This window comes from Rhynchophorus ferrugineus, unplaced genomic scaffold (genome assembly GCF_030347505.1).
Source record: "Rhynchophorus ferrugineus isolate W39M unplaced genomic scaffold, kcgeb_rfMv2 rfM4, whole genome shotgun sequence".
Lineage (NCBI taxonomy): Eukaryota > Metazoa > Arthropoda > Insecta > Coleoptera > Curculionidae > Rhynchophorus > Rhynchophorus ferrugineus.
This window is the reverse complement of record NW_027472583.1, coordinates 58797278-58816734: the sequence shown is the minus strand read 5'-3', so window position 1 is coordinate 58816734 and position 19457 is coordinate 58797278. Positions and strand designations below refer to the sequence as shown.

At 37.6% G+C, this 19457-nt stretch overlaps 1 protein-coding gene across 1 annotated transcript; it reads right to left on the bottom strand.

The window, feature by feature from the left end:
- Window positions 1-1246: 1246 nt before the first annotated feature.
- Window positions 1247-18356, bottom strand: LOC143196035 (DNA-directed RNA polymerase II subunit RPB1). Its single transcript, XM_076403620.1, has 9 exons — window positions 18142-18356; window positions 17453-17722; window positions 16067-16376; window positions 8396-8687; window positions 6785-7006; window positions 6596-6727; window positions 3772-6538; window positions 2694-3195; window positions 1247-2634 (listed from the first exon to the last, which is right to left on the bottom strand). The coding sequence occupies exons 1-9, from the start codon at window positions 18220-18222 to the stop codon at window positions 1520-1522; spliced, it is 5691 nt and encodes a 1896-aa protein (XP_076259735.1). The 5' UTR covers window positions 18223-18356; the 3' UTR covers window positions 1247-1519.
- Between the last annotated feature and the right edge of the window lie 1101 nt (window positions 18357-19457).

The window sequence follows — 19457 nt, the reverse complement described above, 5'->3', positions numbered from 1 at the left end:
ATTTAATTAAGTTGAAGAAATGTTTGAAATATGATGATAAAGAACGAAAAAAAAAACTGTTTAAATTTCTGTAGAAATTCAGGGAAGGTTTATATGGTAATAAAAACAGAAAATTTTCCTGATAGTCCTAATTTTTCATCATACCAATAAAACAACGAAAATTGTAATACATTCCTTGAGTATTGACTCATACTAACACAAAAAAGCTATAGATTTTAACAGAGAATGTCCTCTAAAACAATAACAAGCTTCGATAAAAAAAGTAATAATTTTAAATTGAAATCCCGAAATATAAAAGACAACCCTCGAACATTATTATAATACAGAAAATTATGGTTAAAAATAAGCTGTTTTGTCTGTTTAAATGATGGAATTTAAAAAATTACGTCGGTTTTCTTTGAGGAATCTAGTTAAAAATAAAGTTACCTGACAGACAACTACTTACCTACTCACTTTACGATATTCCATTGTCAGTCACTCATGTCAAGTCGTTAATGAAGCCAGTAAACTATTTTGTTGCGCGCTTTACAAACCTTGGTTTAATGCTCAAAGGAATTTGTTCCAATATCAAGAAATCTCAGAGTTCCCAAATCTAATAACAGTCGTTGGTTTCGAAATATAAAAAAATATGATTATTCATTCAATTAAACAATTCAACAAATTTATTTTGAGAGTTAAATCATTACAATTTAGGTAAACACATGCTTTAATATATATATATATATATATATATATATATATATATATATATATATATATATATATATATATATATATATATACAGTCCATACGTGTCTCCATGTGAATTTAATCATTTTTGTGTGTAACATTTTGGTCCGCGCAGAAAAACCAAAAGATCAATTTTTTTGCTTTTAAACATAAAAATTTTAATTACCACTCAGAAGGTTACTACGATAAAAAGTTGTTTTTCGATAATTATGAGTTTGTCGAAAAAGTGCCTTTACAGAGATAATTAATTTTTTCATAAATCTAAATAAAAATCCATTAAAAGTATTCATGATTTTCGTACTAAAAAAAAAATAGGGAAGGTCACAAATAAAACACCCATATACCTAACCTAAGAATATATATTTGAAATGCAAAATACAAAGCTAAACGAACACATACACGCACACGCACACGCACTACACTAACATTATTCCTTTATGTCTCTACGATTATCTACCTGAACAGTTACACAGAAACAAAAACAGATCCACGAATTATCGAATAAATAAAACGCCCTTTCTTGATATCTAAAACTATATATTTTAACCATGTAAATGCACAAATACAAATCGATGCCTAAATCGATATATATCCATATAGTGACATTACATCAATAAAAAACCCAAATAATAAAATCACAATATGTAACATATAAGGCATAATTCATAATGGGACTTAAATATGAAATAAACATTTTTTTGGTGTCCAATATTAAAACTAAACAAATTCTTCAAAAAGAAGTTAAAGTATGTCAGAAGAGGATAAAAACAACACCGACCTATCGACGATTTAACTTGGGGATCCCGGCGAATAGCTGGGGCTAGTTGGGGTATAAGTGGGGGAGGTGGGGGAATATTTCGTCGTGCTCTGAGGCGAGTACTGGGGGGACGTCGGGGAATAATTCGGGGAGGAGGGCGAATATTTCGAACTACCGGGCGTATGCTGGGGACTACTGGGCGAGTAGTTCGGGCTGGTTGGGGAATAAGTGGGAGAGGCAGGCGAATATTGGGGAGAGGACGGCGAGTAACTGGGGGACGCGGGCGAATAGTTGGGCGAGGCCGGGGAATAACTCGGGCTGGTAGACGAGTACGAGGGAGAGGCGGGGCTGTATTGCGGAGAAGAGGGGGAATATCGAGGGGACGTCGGGGAGTAGTTCGGAGAGGCGGGTGTGTACCTTGGAGAAGACGGTGCGTAACTTGGCGATGTCGGCGAGTACGACGGTGAGGTGGGGGAATAACCAGGGCTGGTCGGGCTATAAGAAGGTGAGGTTGGACTGTAGTTGGGGCTGGTGGGACTGTACGATGGGGATGTGGGCGAGTAGCTAGGACTCGACGGGCTGTACGATTGCGAATTGGGGGAATAACTCGGGCTCGTTGGCGAGTAGCCGGGACTGTTGGGCGAATAGCTTGGACTAGTCGGGGAGTAGCTGGGACTAGTCGGCGAATAACCGGGAGACGTGGGGCTATATTGGGGTGACGTGGGGGAATAACTCGGTGACGTGGGGCTATAAGAAGGCGACGTGGAGGAGTAACTCGGACTTGTGGGCGAGTAGCTGGGACTAGTCGGTGAATACCTTGGACTAGCTGGCGAGTATGAGGGGGAAGTGGGGGAATAATGGGGGCTAGTCGGGGAATATCCCGGACTACTGGGCGCGTATCCTGGGCTAGTAGGGGCGTAGCCGGGAGAAGTGGGCGAATAAACGGGTGAGGTGGGGGTCATCGGTGACGAGGGTTGGAACGCTGGACTCGACGGCGAGTAACTAGGCGATTGGCCGAAGGTGGACATGGCTGGTGAGTGGGGAGTTGGAGACCAAGCGCCATAACCAGGGGACATTCCGGAAGCGTCTGATGCCGCCGATGGAGAGAATGACGGTCCACCGGGAGTCATACCACTTCCCATTAGATCTGCAAAAAAACAAGCATAAACAACCTAAACAACACCTCGTACAATGCGATAAACTTACTGTGCGGAGACCAAGCGCTGGCGCTTCCTATATACGGTGTGGCTCCCTGGTTCCATGGCGTCATAGCACCACCGGGACTCATGCTCGGAGTGGCCGCGGACCCGAAGAATATTCCGGTGCCCACGTCGCCTCCCTGCGCCTGAGGTATCGGCATGCCCATCTTACATTTCTCCGCGTCCAACAACAAATCGAACGAACCAGTGCCCATTCTGGGCAACTGTCCCAGGATGATGTTCTCTGATACACCCCTCATGGGGTCTACTTCGGCGTGCGCCGCCGCGTCCATCAGAACGTCCACCGTTTCCTCGAAAGAACACCTCATAAGGGCGCCCGTGTCCTGTCTGTTGATTCCGTGACGTGTGATGGCCATAAGATGGCCCTTGGCAGTCATTACGTCACAAAGCAAGGCCAAGTGACGGTAGTTTACGTAGAGACCGTAAAACTGAAGTACAGCGTTCATTTCCTTCTCAACGGATTTACGTACAGCTTCAATGCCCAATACCTAATATATGAATACGTGTTATAATAAAAATAATTTACTTACAGAAAGTTGTTATAAATTAGCTTTTTATCCATTTTATGTTTTTTTTTAAAGTTTACACACCCTTTATATGAATACGTTTTTATAACACCGAATGTTTATAATTATAACTAATATTTGATGATCTGAAATTGCAGTTGGGAAAATAATCTTACTCATGATACTTTTATAAATTTATATATCGTATAATGTTGAGTAATTTAATCTTATTAATATTTTGTTGGCTATTAAAACTTAATGAAAATTAGATTTAATTAAATTCCACTTAAACAGAGATTAGTGAGTGTTAGTTCTTGAGATAGTTTGCATGTTAAAATTATACAGATATTTGTTACAATAATTAATGTTATAAATCAAAAATATTTCTGATCTTATATTGAAAATATTGTCAAAATAAGTTTGAGTAACATTCTTAAGTTATTATTATTACTCTAGTATGAGAAAAACATATTTAACGTTATAAATTGTGGTCGAATTTTGACCACAGGGCAGTCAAAATAAAAATGCATTAAAAATATTTGAATTAAAATCACTCACCGAAAAGATTTCACAGATGTCGTTGGAAGCTGTCCGCACGGCGTCCACGTCCCTCTCGGAGAGTACCTTCATCATGCTGGTACCGTCAGTTTCCAGGAGCCATTCTGCGATGGCCTTAAATTCGCCCGTATCGGTAATGATGATACGTTTCTTGGAGTCCGTCTGCGGCAAGTGCATATATACTTTGGAGATGGCCTCGATGCCCTGCAGAGTCATGTCGCTCAACATGTTCGCCTCAATGCAGCGCAGGAACATGTCATCGTCCATCTTGTCCACATCCTCTTCGCCTTCTCCGAATTTGCCGTCATCCCCGTTCATAATCCTGATGCGGAGCACCAGTTTATCAGCGTTGTCGTCGTTGAAGATACAGTTGAGGTCGTCGCCGAATCCGGCGTTGATCTTTTCGGCAATCTGTTCCATAGTGAGCTTCTTGTCCACCATGCGCTTCCTGTCCAGCTCGATACGCAACAACCACGGAGATATCCTAGTGGGATCGAAATCAGGCATTTCGTAGTAAACGTTGACGAAATCCTGATCCTCCTGGATGACGGTGTTCTGGGGATCGGGGTCGTAGTAAATGGCCGTGTTTGCGGTGACCTTGCGCAAGGTGGTGTGTTCTAGGCGACAGAGCACGTTCTTTGCCTTTTCCGCGTCCCTGGCGGCCACCCCCGTTAAGAACACGGTCAGAGAGGGAGCCTTGGGCTTCTTCGAAACGTTGATAATTTCCTTCAGCCTGGGTACACCCAGGGTTACGTTTTTGGACGACACACCAGCAAAGTGGAAAGTGTTCAGTGTCATCTGGGTGGCGGGCTCTCCCAAAGACTGGGCGGCCAAAGCGCCCACCATCTCGCCGGGATTGGCTTGAGCCTGTTGGAATCTGGTCTCGATTTCTCCCAACAACCATTCGAACGCCTCTGTGGTCAGTCTGTACTGCTCGGAGACGAGTTTGGCGCAGAGCGTCGAACGCACCAAGCACTGAAACAATAGGGTAGCGTTCTCGTTCGCCTGGATCGAGAGGCGATCTTCTCCGACCACTATGACGCACTTGCTCAGCAATTCCCGGACACCCTGGATAACCCGAAGCGGCGACAGGTCGGTCGTCGACTTTTTGTTGATGTGGAATATCTTCTGCACGTTCCAGATCATCCGCTGCAAGTTGCAGGGCAATACGACGCTGGAATCGCCGCTGGGGAAAATCTGTCGCAAAGCCTCGCGATCTTTTTGTAACTGCTCCCACTCCTTCTCCAGTTCGGCGATCACCTCACCGGAACTCATTATCTCCTTGATGATGTCTTCGTTGAACACGCGGCGCAGGTAACGTTCGTTGGTCGGGTCGAACCTGAATTTTTTCTCGAAGGACTTGTTGCTGAGCTTCACTGTCGGTAACGACTGGAACTCGACCATTTCCCCGCACAGACCGTCCTCGCCGTAGCGCAGCTGGATGAGTTGTCCTACGGAATTTCTCACGGTGCCGTCGTAGTTGACCATGACGGACTCCATAGCTTTGATGAGACGACGCTGGATGTAACCGGTCTCGGCGGTTTTTACGGCCGTATCGATAAGACCCTCACGACCTCCCATGGCGTGGAAGTAGAATTCGGACGGAGTCAGTCCGGCTAGGTACGAGTTCTCCACGAATCCCTTGGACTCGGGACCGTAATCGTCTTTGATGAAGTGCGGCAAACTCCTCTTCCTAAACCCGAACGGGATACGTTTGCCTTCAACGTTCTGTTGCCCCACGCAGGCGATAACTTGGGAAATATTAATATTGGAACCCTTCGAGCCCGACACCACCATAGCCTTTAAATTGTTGTACTCAGTTAAGGATTTCTTGGCCGAACCACCGGTCTTGTCACGAGCGTCGTTCAGGATCCTGTTTACCTGATTCTCGAAAGTCTGACGCAGCGTGTTACCCGGACTAGGTTCCAGTTCCATGTTGTGAGCTTTTTGGATCACCTCGATTACATCCTCTTTGGCCTTCTTGATGGCCTTCTGGATCTCCAAATATGTCATGGGATCGGCGATGGTGTCGCCGATACCGATGCTGTGACCCTCCAGCAGCAGCCAATTGTTGATTACGGTCTGGATGTTACCGTAGAAGCGACCGCACACCTCATGCCCCAGCTCCAGGAAGCAGATGTGCAGCAGAGAACCGGCAGATGCTCCCAGAGACTTCTTGCATAGAATTCCCATGATCAGTTCCCCGTTCTCGACCATGACCTTGGTGTCTCCTGGCGATATCCATTTGTAAGGACCGTCGTCTTCGTCATCCGGATGGGTGGAATGTGTTCGGATCATGTTAACGTTGCCGGGGATGATCAGCGAGAACAACTGCTTGCCGGTCCAGAGCGGTTTTGGTTTTAATATGGCGGGTCGTGGAACCCTTCCGTCCCAGATGGGCAGAAACATGAGCAAATTCATCATCTGTTCCTTCTCGATGAAAACATCTCGCTTCGTCATTTTCCTAACCGCGCACAGCGTGTCCTGTACAATACCCATGACGGGTTTGTTACACTGAGGGGTGATGATCTGCCGGGGGGTGATGTGCAAGTTCTCCAACTCGGCTCGCGTCTCCATACTCTGGGCGACGTGCAAGTTCATCTCATCACCGTCGAAATCGGCGTTGTAGGGGGAAGTACAGGATAAATTCATCCGGAACGTGGACCAGGGCAAGACCTTCACCCTGTGTCCCATCATACTCATTTTGTGCAGCGTTGGCTGACGATTGAAAATAACCAGGTCTCCATCGCGGATATGCCTCTCGACTCTATAAAACAAACGCAGATTACCCAAAACAGAAACTATCTAATAAAGAAAAACTTACTTGTAACCGCACTGTAAATGTAAATCGGATGATTTGGGATGGTATCGCAAATCTATTCTCTCTCCATTGTCTCTGATAATATACTTGGCACCAGGATACTGTGAATGTCCCCTCTGCACCAGCTCAGACATTCTGTAAACGATTATCAAACATAGGTTATAAGAAAAAAATCATCGGTATTGATAGTACTTTTCGAAATTGAACGGCGTCACGATCTCGGGGAACGTCAGGTTTTGAGCTATGCTTCGTGGTACACCTACTTGATCGATACGCAGGTTGGGGTCGGGTGTGATGACGGTACGTGCCGAGAAATCAACACGCTTACCCATGAGGTTGCCTCGAATCCTTCCTTCTTTTCCTTTCAGACGAGCTTTAATTGATTTTAAGGGTTTACCTGACTTTTGCATAGCCCTGTAATCATAACAGAAATTATACCAAGTATTCACATGTTCAGGTCATTTTCCAAAATTGCTCTGACCTTTTAATTCGTTATAAATGAAATGAGGAATAAAAATCGATACAAATTCGCGTAAGAGAAAATACCTAGTAAAAGATATAAGATAGTAAGTTTAACTAGCACTATGAATTAATTTTCAAGCATAAAAATCTCCAATAAAATTCATGATAAAATTGGCATCCGTCTTTATTTTTTATTATGTATTATTTTGGTGCAATGTCATCAAAATCTTTTTTCTCAATCCTGAAGACACTTCAGCAATTCTGCAATTTAATTCAAAGAAAATCGGCTACTAAAAGTGCAAAAATCATCGAGCCTTGTTGAGAATTATACATTCTATCGATATAAAAATGATGATCGGGGCACTCAAACCACACAAAAATACCATGGAAAAAACAGTTAAATAAAAATTAAACCACTGGCTGATAAAATATGTCAAAAATTAATTCACAGTTACTATACAAAGAAAATGGAAAACTCAGGGAGAAAAATAAGCAAATATAATAAAGATTCAGTACATTTTAAAATATTTTCGAGTATTTTTTTTTTTTGGATGAATAAACTGGTAAATAAGTAAAGATAAAGAAAAGCATAGAAAGTCAATTTGCTTTAAAACATAATAAAAACTCATTGGTCATAAATTTTTTAAATAAATCTCCGAAATAAATGTGAATAACCCCAACACATATAAATAATTCTCTAAAAGTAAGACACAGTAAGGTTACAGGCATTCTCAAGGTTTGATATTATATAGAAGAACTAAATCAATGGAAATATATTTTTTAAATTTATTTAACCATGAATAAAATAAAATAGTCGTAAAACCTTCTAATAAGTTTTTTAATTAAAAAACTTTGTAAAACAAATATGATGATATAACTGAAATAAATCAAAACACCCTTTAAAAAATTAAATTATGTAAAAAGAAATGATAGTATTGCTAGGGCTGCGAATTAAATTGAAAGGATTTACATTTTTTCAGGACATCAACACCTTCACATCAAGTTTACGTTTTCTTATGTGTCATTTTGGTAAATAGTAAACAAAATACGTTTATCAGCCCTGAAGATATTTCGACACTTTTCCAGTCAGACCTAAATTAATGTAAAAGATATTAATGTATTATTAATGGGCTAATATTTGGATGATTTATTTGAACATAATGAATGAAAATAACTAACCCGTAAATGTTCTGGAAGGTTGCACTTAAGTTCTAAACAATCTATTTAAGCTTTATTTCAATTCAAGGTTCTACCACTGGGAATAAATCATTAAGGGTTATCAACAAAATCCAAGCCCCTTGATATTTTCCCTCAAATAGATTTTATTTCATCATAACATACCTAGGTAAACCGGGCATATCGTTATCCACCAACGTAGCCACGTGAAACTGTAACATTTTCACGTTTTCCGTAAGGATGTGAGTGGCAGCTCCCGAAGACTCGTTCTTCTCCAGTTCGGCGTTGATCTTGATGATGTCGGCCAGTTTATGAGTGATATCGTCCTGATTCCTGGCCGAGCCGTTCATGACGACGGCGGGACGCACCGGAAGTGGCGGGACCGGTAGCACGGTCGCGATCATCCAATCCGGGCGGGCGTACTTTGGGTCCATTCCAAGAACGAAACATTCCTCGTCTGTAACAACGAATGAAATATAACATTGAGAGACTTTTTTAAGCACGACCTAAATAAAATATCGTGTTCCTCGAGTCTTATTCCGTAAACGCGACCCCAAAACAAATAATAAAAACAAGAAAGGATCATGTCTTTCGGTCGAATTTATTACCGGTTTCAGTAACACAAAAAAAAACAAATAAAAATAACGTATATATAACAACTAAAATATACAATAATTACATACACACGTATGCCATTCATTCATATACCTTGTCCCAATATTGAAACCAATCCCAGTCATCGCATCCATCATATATGGAAGTTTTCTGATAAAAAATACAAAACTAAAAACGTTTCAAGCTTCGCAACACAGTGGCAGAATAAATATTTTTTTCGTAAATGCATTTCATTCATTCATTTGCAAACCTATTTTATTTACTTATCGTTTAATATATTTACAAACGAAATAATTATGTATTAATTATACGACCGCAATATTTTTTCCAGGCCAATTATATCTTTTGAAAAAACCAGATTGCATCAATATTAGTATCAAAGCAAATAACCAGGAACTCATTTTTATCCACTACTATTGTATAAACCATAAAAATACTGGAAACGTTCTCAGTTTTGTTAGTTTCGCTCGGAAACAACCTCCCGGACCGGACGACATCGCGGCAAAACGTCCGATAACGAACGACGAGCCCCGTTTCCTTCGCACAAAAACGGCTTTAATGAGTTTCCAGCCATTTCGCTCGGTATGATCAGCACTATCTCCTTTTATGCCAGTCGTCCGCCGAAAGTATTACATTTTCTAGTTGGTACCGGTCTAGTTAACGTGGCCCTCGCTAATCTACCAGCTAGTTTATAATACCGACAAAGAGATTCAATTAAAACTTTCAACTCGATATATATAAGAGCGCCGAAATTACACCACCTACATGCTGCATCGACATATATATGTTAGAAACAAAACGGTAAAGAATTCCAAGAACGAAATATTCCTCGTCTGTAGCAAGAGTGAAATATAACAGACGTTTTTAAGCATGACCTAAATAAAATATTGTGTTCCTTGGCTTCCCGTATATGCGAGCCCAAAAGTAATATAAAAACGAGAAAGGATCATGCCGTTCGGTAGTATTTATTACTAGTTTCAGTAATAAAAAACCAAAGTAAAACTAAAGTATATATAACAAGCAAAAGATATACGAATGAACAATAATTACACACAATATTAGGCAGTATAAGTTATGCCCACTGGGAATGATAAAAAAATATGTAACTGAAAAAACTTAAATAAATGCTCTGATGAATTAGGTTATCAACATCAATATGTCCTTTTTTCTCTACGGTACAGATTAAGGTTTTCACGTAGAAACATAAGAACTGTTAAAAGTCATGAAGAGACACTGACTGTTATTATAGTCACACTCACAAAGATGATTAAATACTCAGGAACAAAAAAAAAGTAATTCCTACAACTGCATTACATAGACAAATATATAATTACTAAGACACACATATAAACATAAACGCCGTCAAAAACCAGAAATAAATGTACGATATAATTAACTAATATATCACATATAATTATATAATAATCCACACAAACAACAACAAACACAAACAATATGTGTTCTGCTATAAGTTGCTGAAACTATTACTGATAAATAATACTGATGACTATTCAAGTGTTTAGTGCTCTAGATGAAGAAATGAGCATGTACAGCTGAATCAAAAAAACAATGCAATTTTGCAGCGTAACAACTAATAATATATTCCTCAATTCTTTAAAATACAAATAGAAAAACTGAGAAAAAGTAGTCCTGATATATACTAAATAGTGACAACCGTATTTACCAGAGAAATTTTCCATTCTATTGCATAAGAATGTGAATGTGAATGCGAACATGAATGGCACACCAAGCAAAAACAATATTGAAATATTAGAATGTTTTCAGAGCGAAGTATTAAGGAACATGCTCAATATTCCCCAAAGCACATGTATCTATCTAGATCTCAATATGAAAACAGTGAAGTATGAAATAAGTCAGCATAGCATAAAATACCCAAGGAGACTTGCACAACATATAAACGAGCGCTATAACTGGCGCTGAATGAAGTAGGATGACGACGCGGAAGACTGAAGAGATATGCCATCCCCAGTCTTCACATCCATCACAGGCTCTCTCATAAAATATACACAACTAAAAACCATTTTAGAAGTTTCATAACACAGTGGCAGAATAAATATTGTTTTTATAAATGAATTTCATTTTGTATTTCATTCATTCATTTTCCAACCAACAAACAGAAAACCGTAGCAAAAAATTTAAGTTATTTTGTGTTAAAAAAGCTTAAAAATAACACCCTATCGAGCTCATCAACATGAGGACGAAGAGAAGTAAATATTCAAGTCCAATTAAAACGTTCTGCGTGAAAATACGATAACGTGCCATACCAACCGACTCCTATAGCAAACTCGACATAAAAGTTTCCAATATGGACTCGATCGTGGAATTGATAGTGAAGCCGGCAGGATATTCCCCGTCGGAAAAGATGTTTATGAAGACGACGACAACGACCGCTATCAGACGAACTAAAGAACGTTCTTTATAAGGGAGGCGCTGGTCCTAATGGAATTTCGCTCTCATTTGCCTCGGCCGTAACGCATAAACTTTTATACATTATTGGATTCGGGCCTTCAAATTTTTACCCGGCCATCGATTCGATGGGTGCGACAGAGAAAGCGAGAGATCTCAGAAAGAGAGAGAATAACAACCCGGGGTGGAGAGAAGGCGAAAGCTTTCCTTTGAATTAAAGTATATTTGCTGCTGAAATGAACGGACCTTGGTGATGGGTAAAAGATGGTCGGGCAGGTGACACGTGTGCAGGAATAATTTCCATATATACTTTTCCTTTACGCATCAATATATGTCCATTATCATTATTATTTACTCAAAAACATTGTTAATAGCTCCTTTTACATGACTATTTTTTTATTTAACATGAACCACAGTTCGAAACACTTAATGAATGGATTCATTCTTTTGGTAATGTATAAATTACGAAAAAGCTATTCTTCTACGAAGAATGCAAAATAAGCCATAGCCATACATAAAGATTATCAATATTCCCGATGGATTGGAATGACTACAAGAATTACTATAAAAACAATCAGAACTTATCAAAATCTTATCAGAAATCTTATTAGAAACCAAAACAATATATAATTAATAAGATTAAGACCCCTAATGCAAAATCTATTAATCAACTCTACAAAACTCTATAATATAAAAACTCTATTTCGTTAAAATATATTTCCCTTAAAATTAAGATCTTCATTAACATTAAGTAAAATCCCCATAAAACAATAATTACATTCTGTTCCATGTCGAGCACAAATTTGAAGCCAAACTATTAGAAATGGCTTATTAACAACACATCAACCATCAACATTAGAAAAAAATAAATAAAACACTACCAAAACATAGATCGAACCTTGGGAAAGTATCAAATTAATATAGGCTAAAAGATCAATTGAAAAGTCCCCGGTCTGACACATAGATGGCGCTACTAGAATTAAATCGATATGTTTTTTAGCTAGCCCTAACCCTCAAAAGATGCATATATAAATTTGACAGCTGTCGGATCATTAGTTTGTGAGTTATAGCATTTTAAGTGAAGCAACTTTTGTTATTGTGAAAAAATGGATAAAAAGGAATTCCGCGTGTTGATAAAATATTGCTTTTTAAAGGGAAAACAAGTTGAAGCAAGAACTTGGCTCGATGCCGAGTTTCCGGACACTGATCCAGGAAAATCAACCATCAAGGATTAGTATTCTAAGTTTAGACATAGTGAAATGAGCACCGAAGACGGTGAACGCTGTGGACGCCCAAAAACAGGTTGTTACCGACGAACATTTAAAAAATCCACAAAATGATTTTGAATGACCGTAAATTGAAATTGAATGAAATAGAAAACACTCTAAATATAACAACTGAACGTGTACATATCATTCACGAATATTTGGGTATGAGAAAGATCTGGGCAAAGTGGGTGCCATGCGAGTTCACTTTTGACCAAAAACGACGATGATTCGGAGCAGTGTTTGAGGACGATCAAGCGTAATAAGCCCGAGTTTTTGTGTCAATATGTAACAATGGATGAAACATGGATCTATCATTTCACTCTGAAGTCCAATCGACAGTCATCCGAGTGGACTGCACACGATGATCCCACTCCAAAGCGTGAGAAAACGCAACAGTCGGCTGGCAAGGTTATGGCCTTTGTGTTTTGGGATACGCATGGAATAATTTTCATTGACTACCTTGAAAAAGAAAGGACCATCAACAGCGACTATTACATAGCACAATAGGACGAAATCGCCGAAAAATGGCCGCATTTAAAGAAAAAGAAAGTGCTGCTTCACCAACACAATGCATCGTGTCACAAGTCAGTGAAAACGATGGTAAAAATCCATGAATTGGGCTTCGAATTGGTTCCTCATCCACCGTATTCTCCAGATCTGGCCCCCGGCGACTATTTTCTCAGATCTCAAAAGAATGCTCGCTGAGAAGAAAATTTCGTCGAATAAAAAAACTAACTTTGCCAAAAAAATTTGTTTTACTATGGCAGGCCGAGGACTTTACAAATGCGACAAATCCAATACAAAAATAATTTTCGGAATAAGCCAATATTTTCTTTAACATCTAATGACCATAAAAATTTCAATTCATTCAATTTTTTGTTACGACTGCTTCGATTGAAAACTAAACCTATTTTGGCCCTGATCAAGGCAAACGACCATCTGTCATTCTCTATTTCCATTCCCATCAGTCCAAAAGCGTGTCCCGTCGCGGCAAATTAAAATTTAAAAAAAACACACATACACATTGAGAAGAGAACTACTAAAGCAATTTCGAAACTTTTAATAAATTCCACATTGTTATCTGCCTCGGCTTTTTCCCCGATCCGCAAAAATAACTTGTTACCGTAGATAGAGGATGCGGGCGGCTGCATTGCAGCTTGTGTATTATGTGTGGGGGGAGCACATTCTCGATATGCAGCAACCGATGGGACCCGGCGCGCACCAACTTTCACAATACTTCAATCTGGAGATATTTTTCGTCATATGTCGTCGGAATATCTAGCTGGAAACTTCCTCTTTCGGAGCAATATTGGAGCCTTTGTAGGTCACGCGGAAGGTGATATTTTTCCTGGCGCAATAGATGGAAATATATTCGTATCAATTCCATATGTTGTCGCGAACATTTCCCGTTGATAATATAAAACGTTATTGCGAACAAATAACTGCATAGATTAAAAAACATCAGTTACCGTTTCATTAAATATTTACAGTCATTACACCCGCAAACCACAGCTGAATGTCATCACTGACTAATAATTACGATAACGTAAAACTATATTTTCCATAAATATAGAAAACAGTGTATAAATTACTAAATCCGATCGAAAAAATACATGGAGAAATGAAAGTGTTTAAAACACACACACATAGTTATTAAATGATTTTCGGTCGGCAGCAGACGAACTAACAAAAATCTAAATTGTTTCGATGGAAACGGTGGAAAAATCGCATAGCGTTTCCATTTTCGACAGGCTAGAGACAGAAAAAAACACCATTCCATTTTATTGGCGAACTGTTTTTGTCTGTTATTGTTGTTGCGATGAAAAAAAAATCGAAAGCGTCCTTTGTCACCTACATTTCATTCGCAGTTATTAAATCACGATAACCATGCTCTCTGACCACTATGGTAAATTGGGATTGGAGAGTATTTAACAGCTTTTCAAATGCTAATTAATAAGCAAAACCCCTTGAAAATTGAGGTTCATTTTTATTGAAGTAATTTTGTTGAAAATTGATATTGATAAAACCATATCTTGCACCAAGTGTATTAATCATTACTCATTAGTCAAGATCGTTGAATCTATCGCATTAAAGTAAAATAGTTTATATTAATATCTCGATGAATTTACATTTCAATCAAAATTAAAGGTTTCTTTTTTTGGTACCTGACTAATTAGTACCTTCATTTCATTTCTTTAAATCTGGCAGATTTTAAAAGTGATAGAATCATTGAATTATGGAGTAGAAGTAGAATAGTGTAGTCAAATATGATCAAAAATTTCCTGTGGTTATACAATTTCAAATTACTTATAACCTTTATCCACCACAGAACAGAACAGTGCAGAAGAGAAAGATAGGTAAACTTATGTATCTAGGGAACAATGGTAGCTGGAAATTGTGAGAGAAAGACTGAAACAAAATATACAATTATAAAAACAAATGCTTGTTAAAAAGTAAACATATATATAAAAAAACAAAAATAAAAATATATAAAAGAAATTTATGGTGTAGGGACAATGGCAAAACAAGTTGAAGGAAAACTAACAGATGAGAATATAAAATAACACAAAATTAACACAAAATAAAAATATACTATAGATTGAACAGTAATAGCAATAAAGAAAACAGCAGAAAGTAAGAAAGAGGCTTGGGGAGAAAAGAAGACCAACAAGGAAATAGTTAAATAAAGTTAAAAATGATTTGTTGGAAATCAGAATGGCAGAGGAGGAAATAATTTAAAAAAACCAAAATAGAAAGGCAAACAGGAAACTATGTCAACAAATACAATAGAATGGAGACACTTTAGATAAAACACTCACATTGTCTTTAAAAATGTGAATGAAGAATAACATTAAATAACAACAAGCAAGAATTATTTATATACAGAAAACAATCACTGATATAACATTAACCAATATATCCTACAGAAAGAACTGTACAGATACTTAAAGTATCCTAATGCAGGGCATGGTGGTAAAGACTCTACTCTAGCTAAATAGCTTAAAACTATATTTATTTTTAATCATAGCAATTATCTTTAAAAATCTGAAGGATTTTCAAAATTACTTATTATTGAAGTTAACTATGAGAATTCATTAAAACAAAGTTACATTACTACTGGAACTACCAAGGAATATAGACAGGTTTACAGACAAGCTGGACACTATGTCATTAGGAGACATCACATGGATTTAGATTCAGTCATAATAAAATCATTAATCAGCAAAATTCATTCCTGACATCATATTTAGCGATGTTAAACATACCCAAAAGAAGGTAATGAACTAAGACAACCCCACGACCTAAAGGTAAATCTAATAATCTGTAACTTTTCGAGATAATCTATGGTGCGTTATAGAGCCTTAATTAATCATATCCCCCCATCAAAACTGTATCCGATCACGTATCCATCCTCCCTCAACGTACAGGCCGACCTAGAACTGTCAGTCGATCTTAGACCTGACAGCATTTATCGCCCGGGCCTCAGGAAATATAGACACGAAAAGGTCCAGTCCGCATCACTCACCCGTGATATGTTTTAGAATTTCCCATACGCGTTCCGCGGTCAGCGGAATCTTTTTCTCTTGGGAGTCCTCGTTGATGTGTTTCCATTCGGCGGTGAGGTCCAGACCGCTACGCCGTATACTGGGCTGGTAACGACCGCAACCCCCGTGACTTTGTTTTTTGTTTGGATCCGGTTGCTCGTCCTTTTTGATGTCCATCTCGTCACCACCTTCGCAGATGTTTTTCCCTTTGCAGAGATCATAGACGAAGGCCAAGCGCCGGCGGGGCTGCCCTTTGCTTTTCATGACAATTTCGCGAATTTTCGGATTACACTGGAAATTTTAAAAAAATGACAACAATCTAAAATACACTCGCTTTAGCCATTAAAAATGCAAGAAAAGGTTTTAAAACATTAAAAAAAAACGGAAGATCAGAAATCGTTTAACGCTATGAATACTATATTTAAAACTAGAAAAATAAGTACACCATCAACCAACCGAAGAAAAAAACCGCCTTAGATTCTGTATTCTATACCTACTTTAGCATTCACGAAAACTTTGCACACTATGTGCTGATCAGCTCTTCAGACTGTTTCTTTTTATAGTTTCCAACAGAGTACAGAACTAATTGAATTTTAGATTACATTGGTATCCATAAATTTAAAAAGTATTCAACAAAAAAAGTATTACAGTATGCCATAAGTTTTAAGGTTATAGTTATATTTATATATTTTTTGGGAGAAAATATTTTAATCTATGAATAAATTAAGAACTCTAAGAAATATAACTATTATTATATACTGGATAAAAATGGAGACTGTAATATCTCTAGAAAATCAGTTCAAACTTAAACCTAATGTATCAAGAGCTAATTATACTTTTCAATGGCGATTAATTCTGTTAATCCGATTAAAATGTTGATAGACTATGATTTGCAAAAATTGTGATCCATAAACAAGAAGATTAATTGTTTCTCCTATGTAAATTTCCCGTCACAGTAAATATATATCACATAAATTCAAAATAAATGTATATCATATTCTAAAATGTATTTAATTAAGATCTAGTAGAAAATCTAAAGTAGGGATAAATTTACAGCAAAAACACTAGCTACTTTAAATCTAAAAAATGTTTTAAAAATAACATTTTTGAATGATACCTAATTACATTATTAAGAAAATAAAAGTATTAGTTGCAAAATTAGCATTTAATTGTAAATATAACATGTTAGAAAAATCATATAAACCCCTCAGATATCTCGATGAAAGACAAGGTTTTCAACTTGGTAAGCCATCAAGGGCATCATCATATAAAAAATTGTTAACTTTCATATTCTATTTCAATTTTTTAATCCCAATTATTGTATATCCGGTAAACATAACATAAACGTAAACTGAAGAAATACTTACTGGGCTGACCAACATTTTACTGCAATAGAAACAAACACATCTGAGAATTTTTATCGTTTTCGTTATGTATCCTATGTGAAAGACTGGCTTGGCCAATTCGATATGTCCAAAGTGACCTGGACAATCGGTCATGTTGCCAGCACATGTCTGACACCTAGACTGGCGGTCGATGACACCCTGTCTAGGGTCCATGAGACCACCCATTTTGGGCCGACCCGCTTCCATTGTCTCAGGATAACGGATGCCCCCTTCGGTGACAGACATTCGACGCTGAAAAACAAAAATAATGTTATAAAAATCATACTTATTATTTTCTATGTAGATATCATCAACCACTTGTATAATCAACTGATATACTATGAAACAAGTTTAAGCTTGTATATGTATGTATAGTACATTATATTTGATAAAACAATTTGGTGATTTGTAAACAAAATGCCACAGGTAGTAGACTTCTGCGCCAGTTTCAAAACAAAAGTTAGGTTAGGACCCCAACAACACAAACAATAACTTTCACAAGGCCTTAGCACACTTATACTCGGTTAAAAACAAACTTTTTTCCACTAATAACTCAATATTTTGAATCACCAGACCGCAATACTGACTTATTTTTCCATAACACAAATTCAATATGGACACGCATCCACCAACTATAACGGGGAAAAATCCTTTCGGAGAATTTTACTCACAATTTCATCGGGGCTTAATATACCAAACTGTACACGTTTCACAGTCCTCAACGGGGCCTTGGAGTCCCCCGTGAACGCCATTCTGGCGTTTTATCGATAAAAAATCACCACTATTCACAAATATTTTGCTACAAAAACTTTCGTAAACCTAAATGGCTGACGGGACGCACTAAATAACAGACGAGTTCGGCAGCCAGTCGGCAACACGAGACTGTACGAAGCACGAGGTCTATGGAAGGCGGGAGCGAAACCAGGACCGTATTCAGGCGACAAATGTTTTTTTTTCTTATCCAATTTCAGTCCCAATTTATAGTATCTCATAAAATGTATGTAATTTTAAGTATTTTTAAGAAGTTTATTTAGTGTTTGTTTTATTATTCGGATTTCATACTACTATTTTATATATACCATTATTACTATTTTATATATACCATTTTATAAATCTTACATAAAATGAAAAACCGTGGTAGCGCATTGGTAAAGGCGATAGTTCGGTCCTACTGTTGCGATAACCGCAGGTTCGAATCCTGCTTGGGCATGGTCGTAAATTTATGTTTGTGATTGTTTAAAATTTGTGATTGTCCTAGGCAAGAGTGTAAAATCCGACAAGGAAAATGATCCCCAGTAACGCCAGTAACCAGGCTGGTTAAGACTGGATGTCTTCTGAGATGATTTTTAAAGTTGGTCACTTGCCAGTCGATAGGCTTAATGCTGAGGACCGTGGTTGGGAGCCCATGTTGTACATTCAGGTCCAATCCAGATAAACCGATAGTTGGTAAAAAGAGATTTTAAAACATAATTTAAAAAAAACGTAAAATGATATAATTATTTATTTAATTCATGCTTATAACTTTTTTTATACAAATTATTGAATAAAAATTTGTTGATATTTTATCCCTTTTATTTGTACTATTGTACCTTTTTTTGTACCCAAATATTTCTCCATTCATTCCCAATAATTCTTAAAAGAAAATAGCTTGTCAGTAAATAATTACGGTATATTCAATATATACCTTATAAAAAAAAGCTTTGTTTTTTTTTCTACGCCTTAAATTTTAACTATGTCAAATCTTACTCCTCCATGCTTAAAATATTTAAATTATTTATTAACGTGTAAAATAATTATTGTTACAGTTAGATATTGATAAAAACATAATCTTTTATTTAGGACATAACTAATAATATTGCACAATATGCCTGATAAAAAGCAATTATTAGGTTTTTCTTAGGTCGGACCTGAATCACAGTCCCCTACTCGGAACCGATCGGTTAAGCCGAATAATATCTTCGCTGATATCTAACTTCGTCACCGGATG

Bases quoted from the DNA above. Each gene is read 5' to 3' on its own strand.
- LOC143196035 (XM_076403620.1), bottom strand. From the start codon at position 18,222: ATGGCGTTCACGGGGGACTCCAAGGCCCCGTTGAGGACTGTGAAACGT. The intron at 17,723-18,141 runs GTGAGTAAAATT...TTTGTTTTTCAG, and splicing joins TATTAAGCCCCGATGAAATT to CGTCGAATGTCTGTCACCGA. The intron at 7,007-8,395 runs GTATGTTATGAT...TTATGATTACAG, and splicing joins GATATGCCCGGTTTACCTAG to GGCTATGCAAAAGTCAGGTA.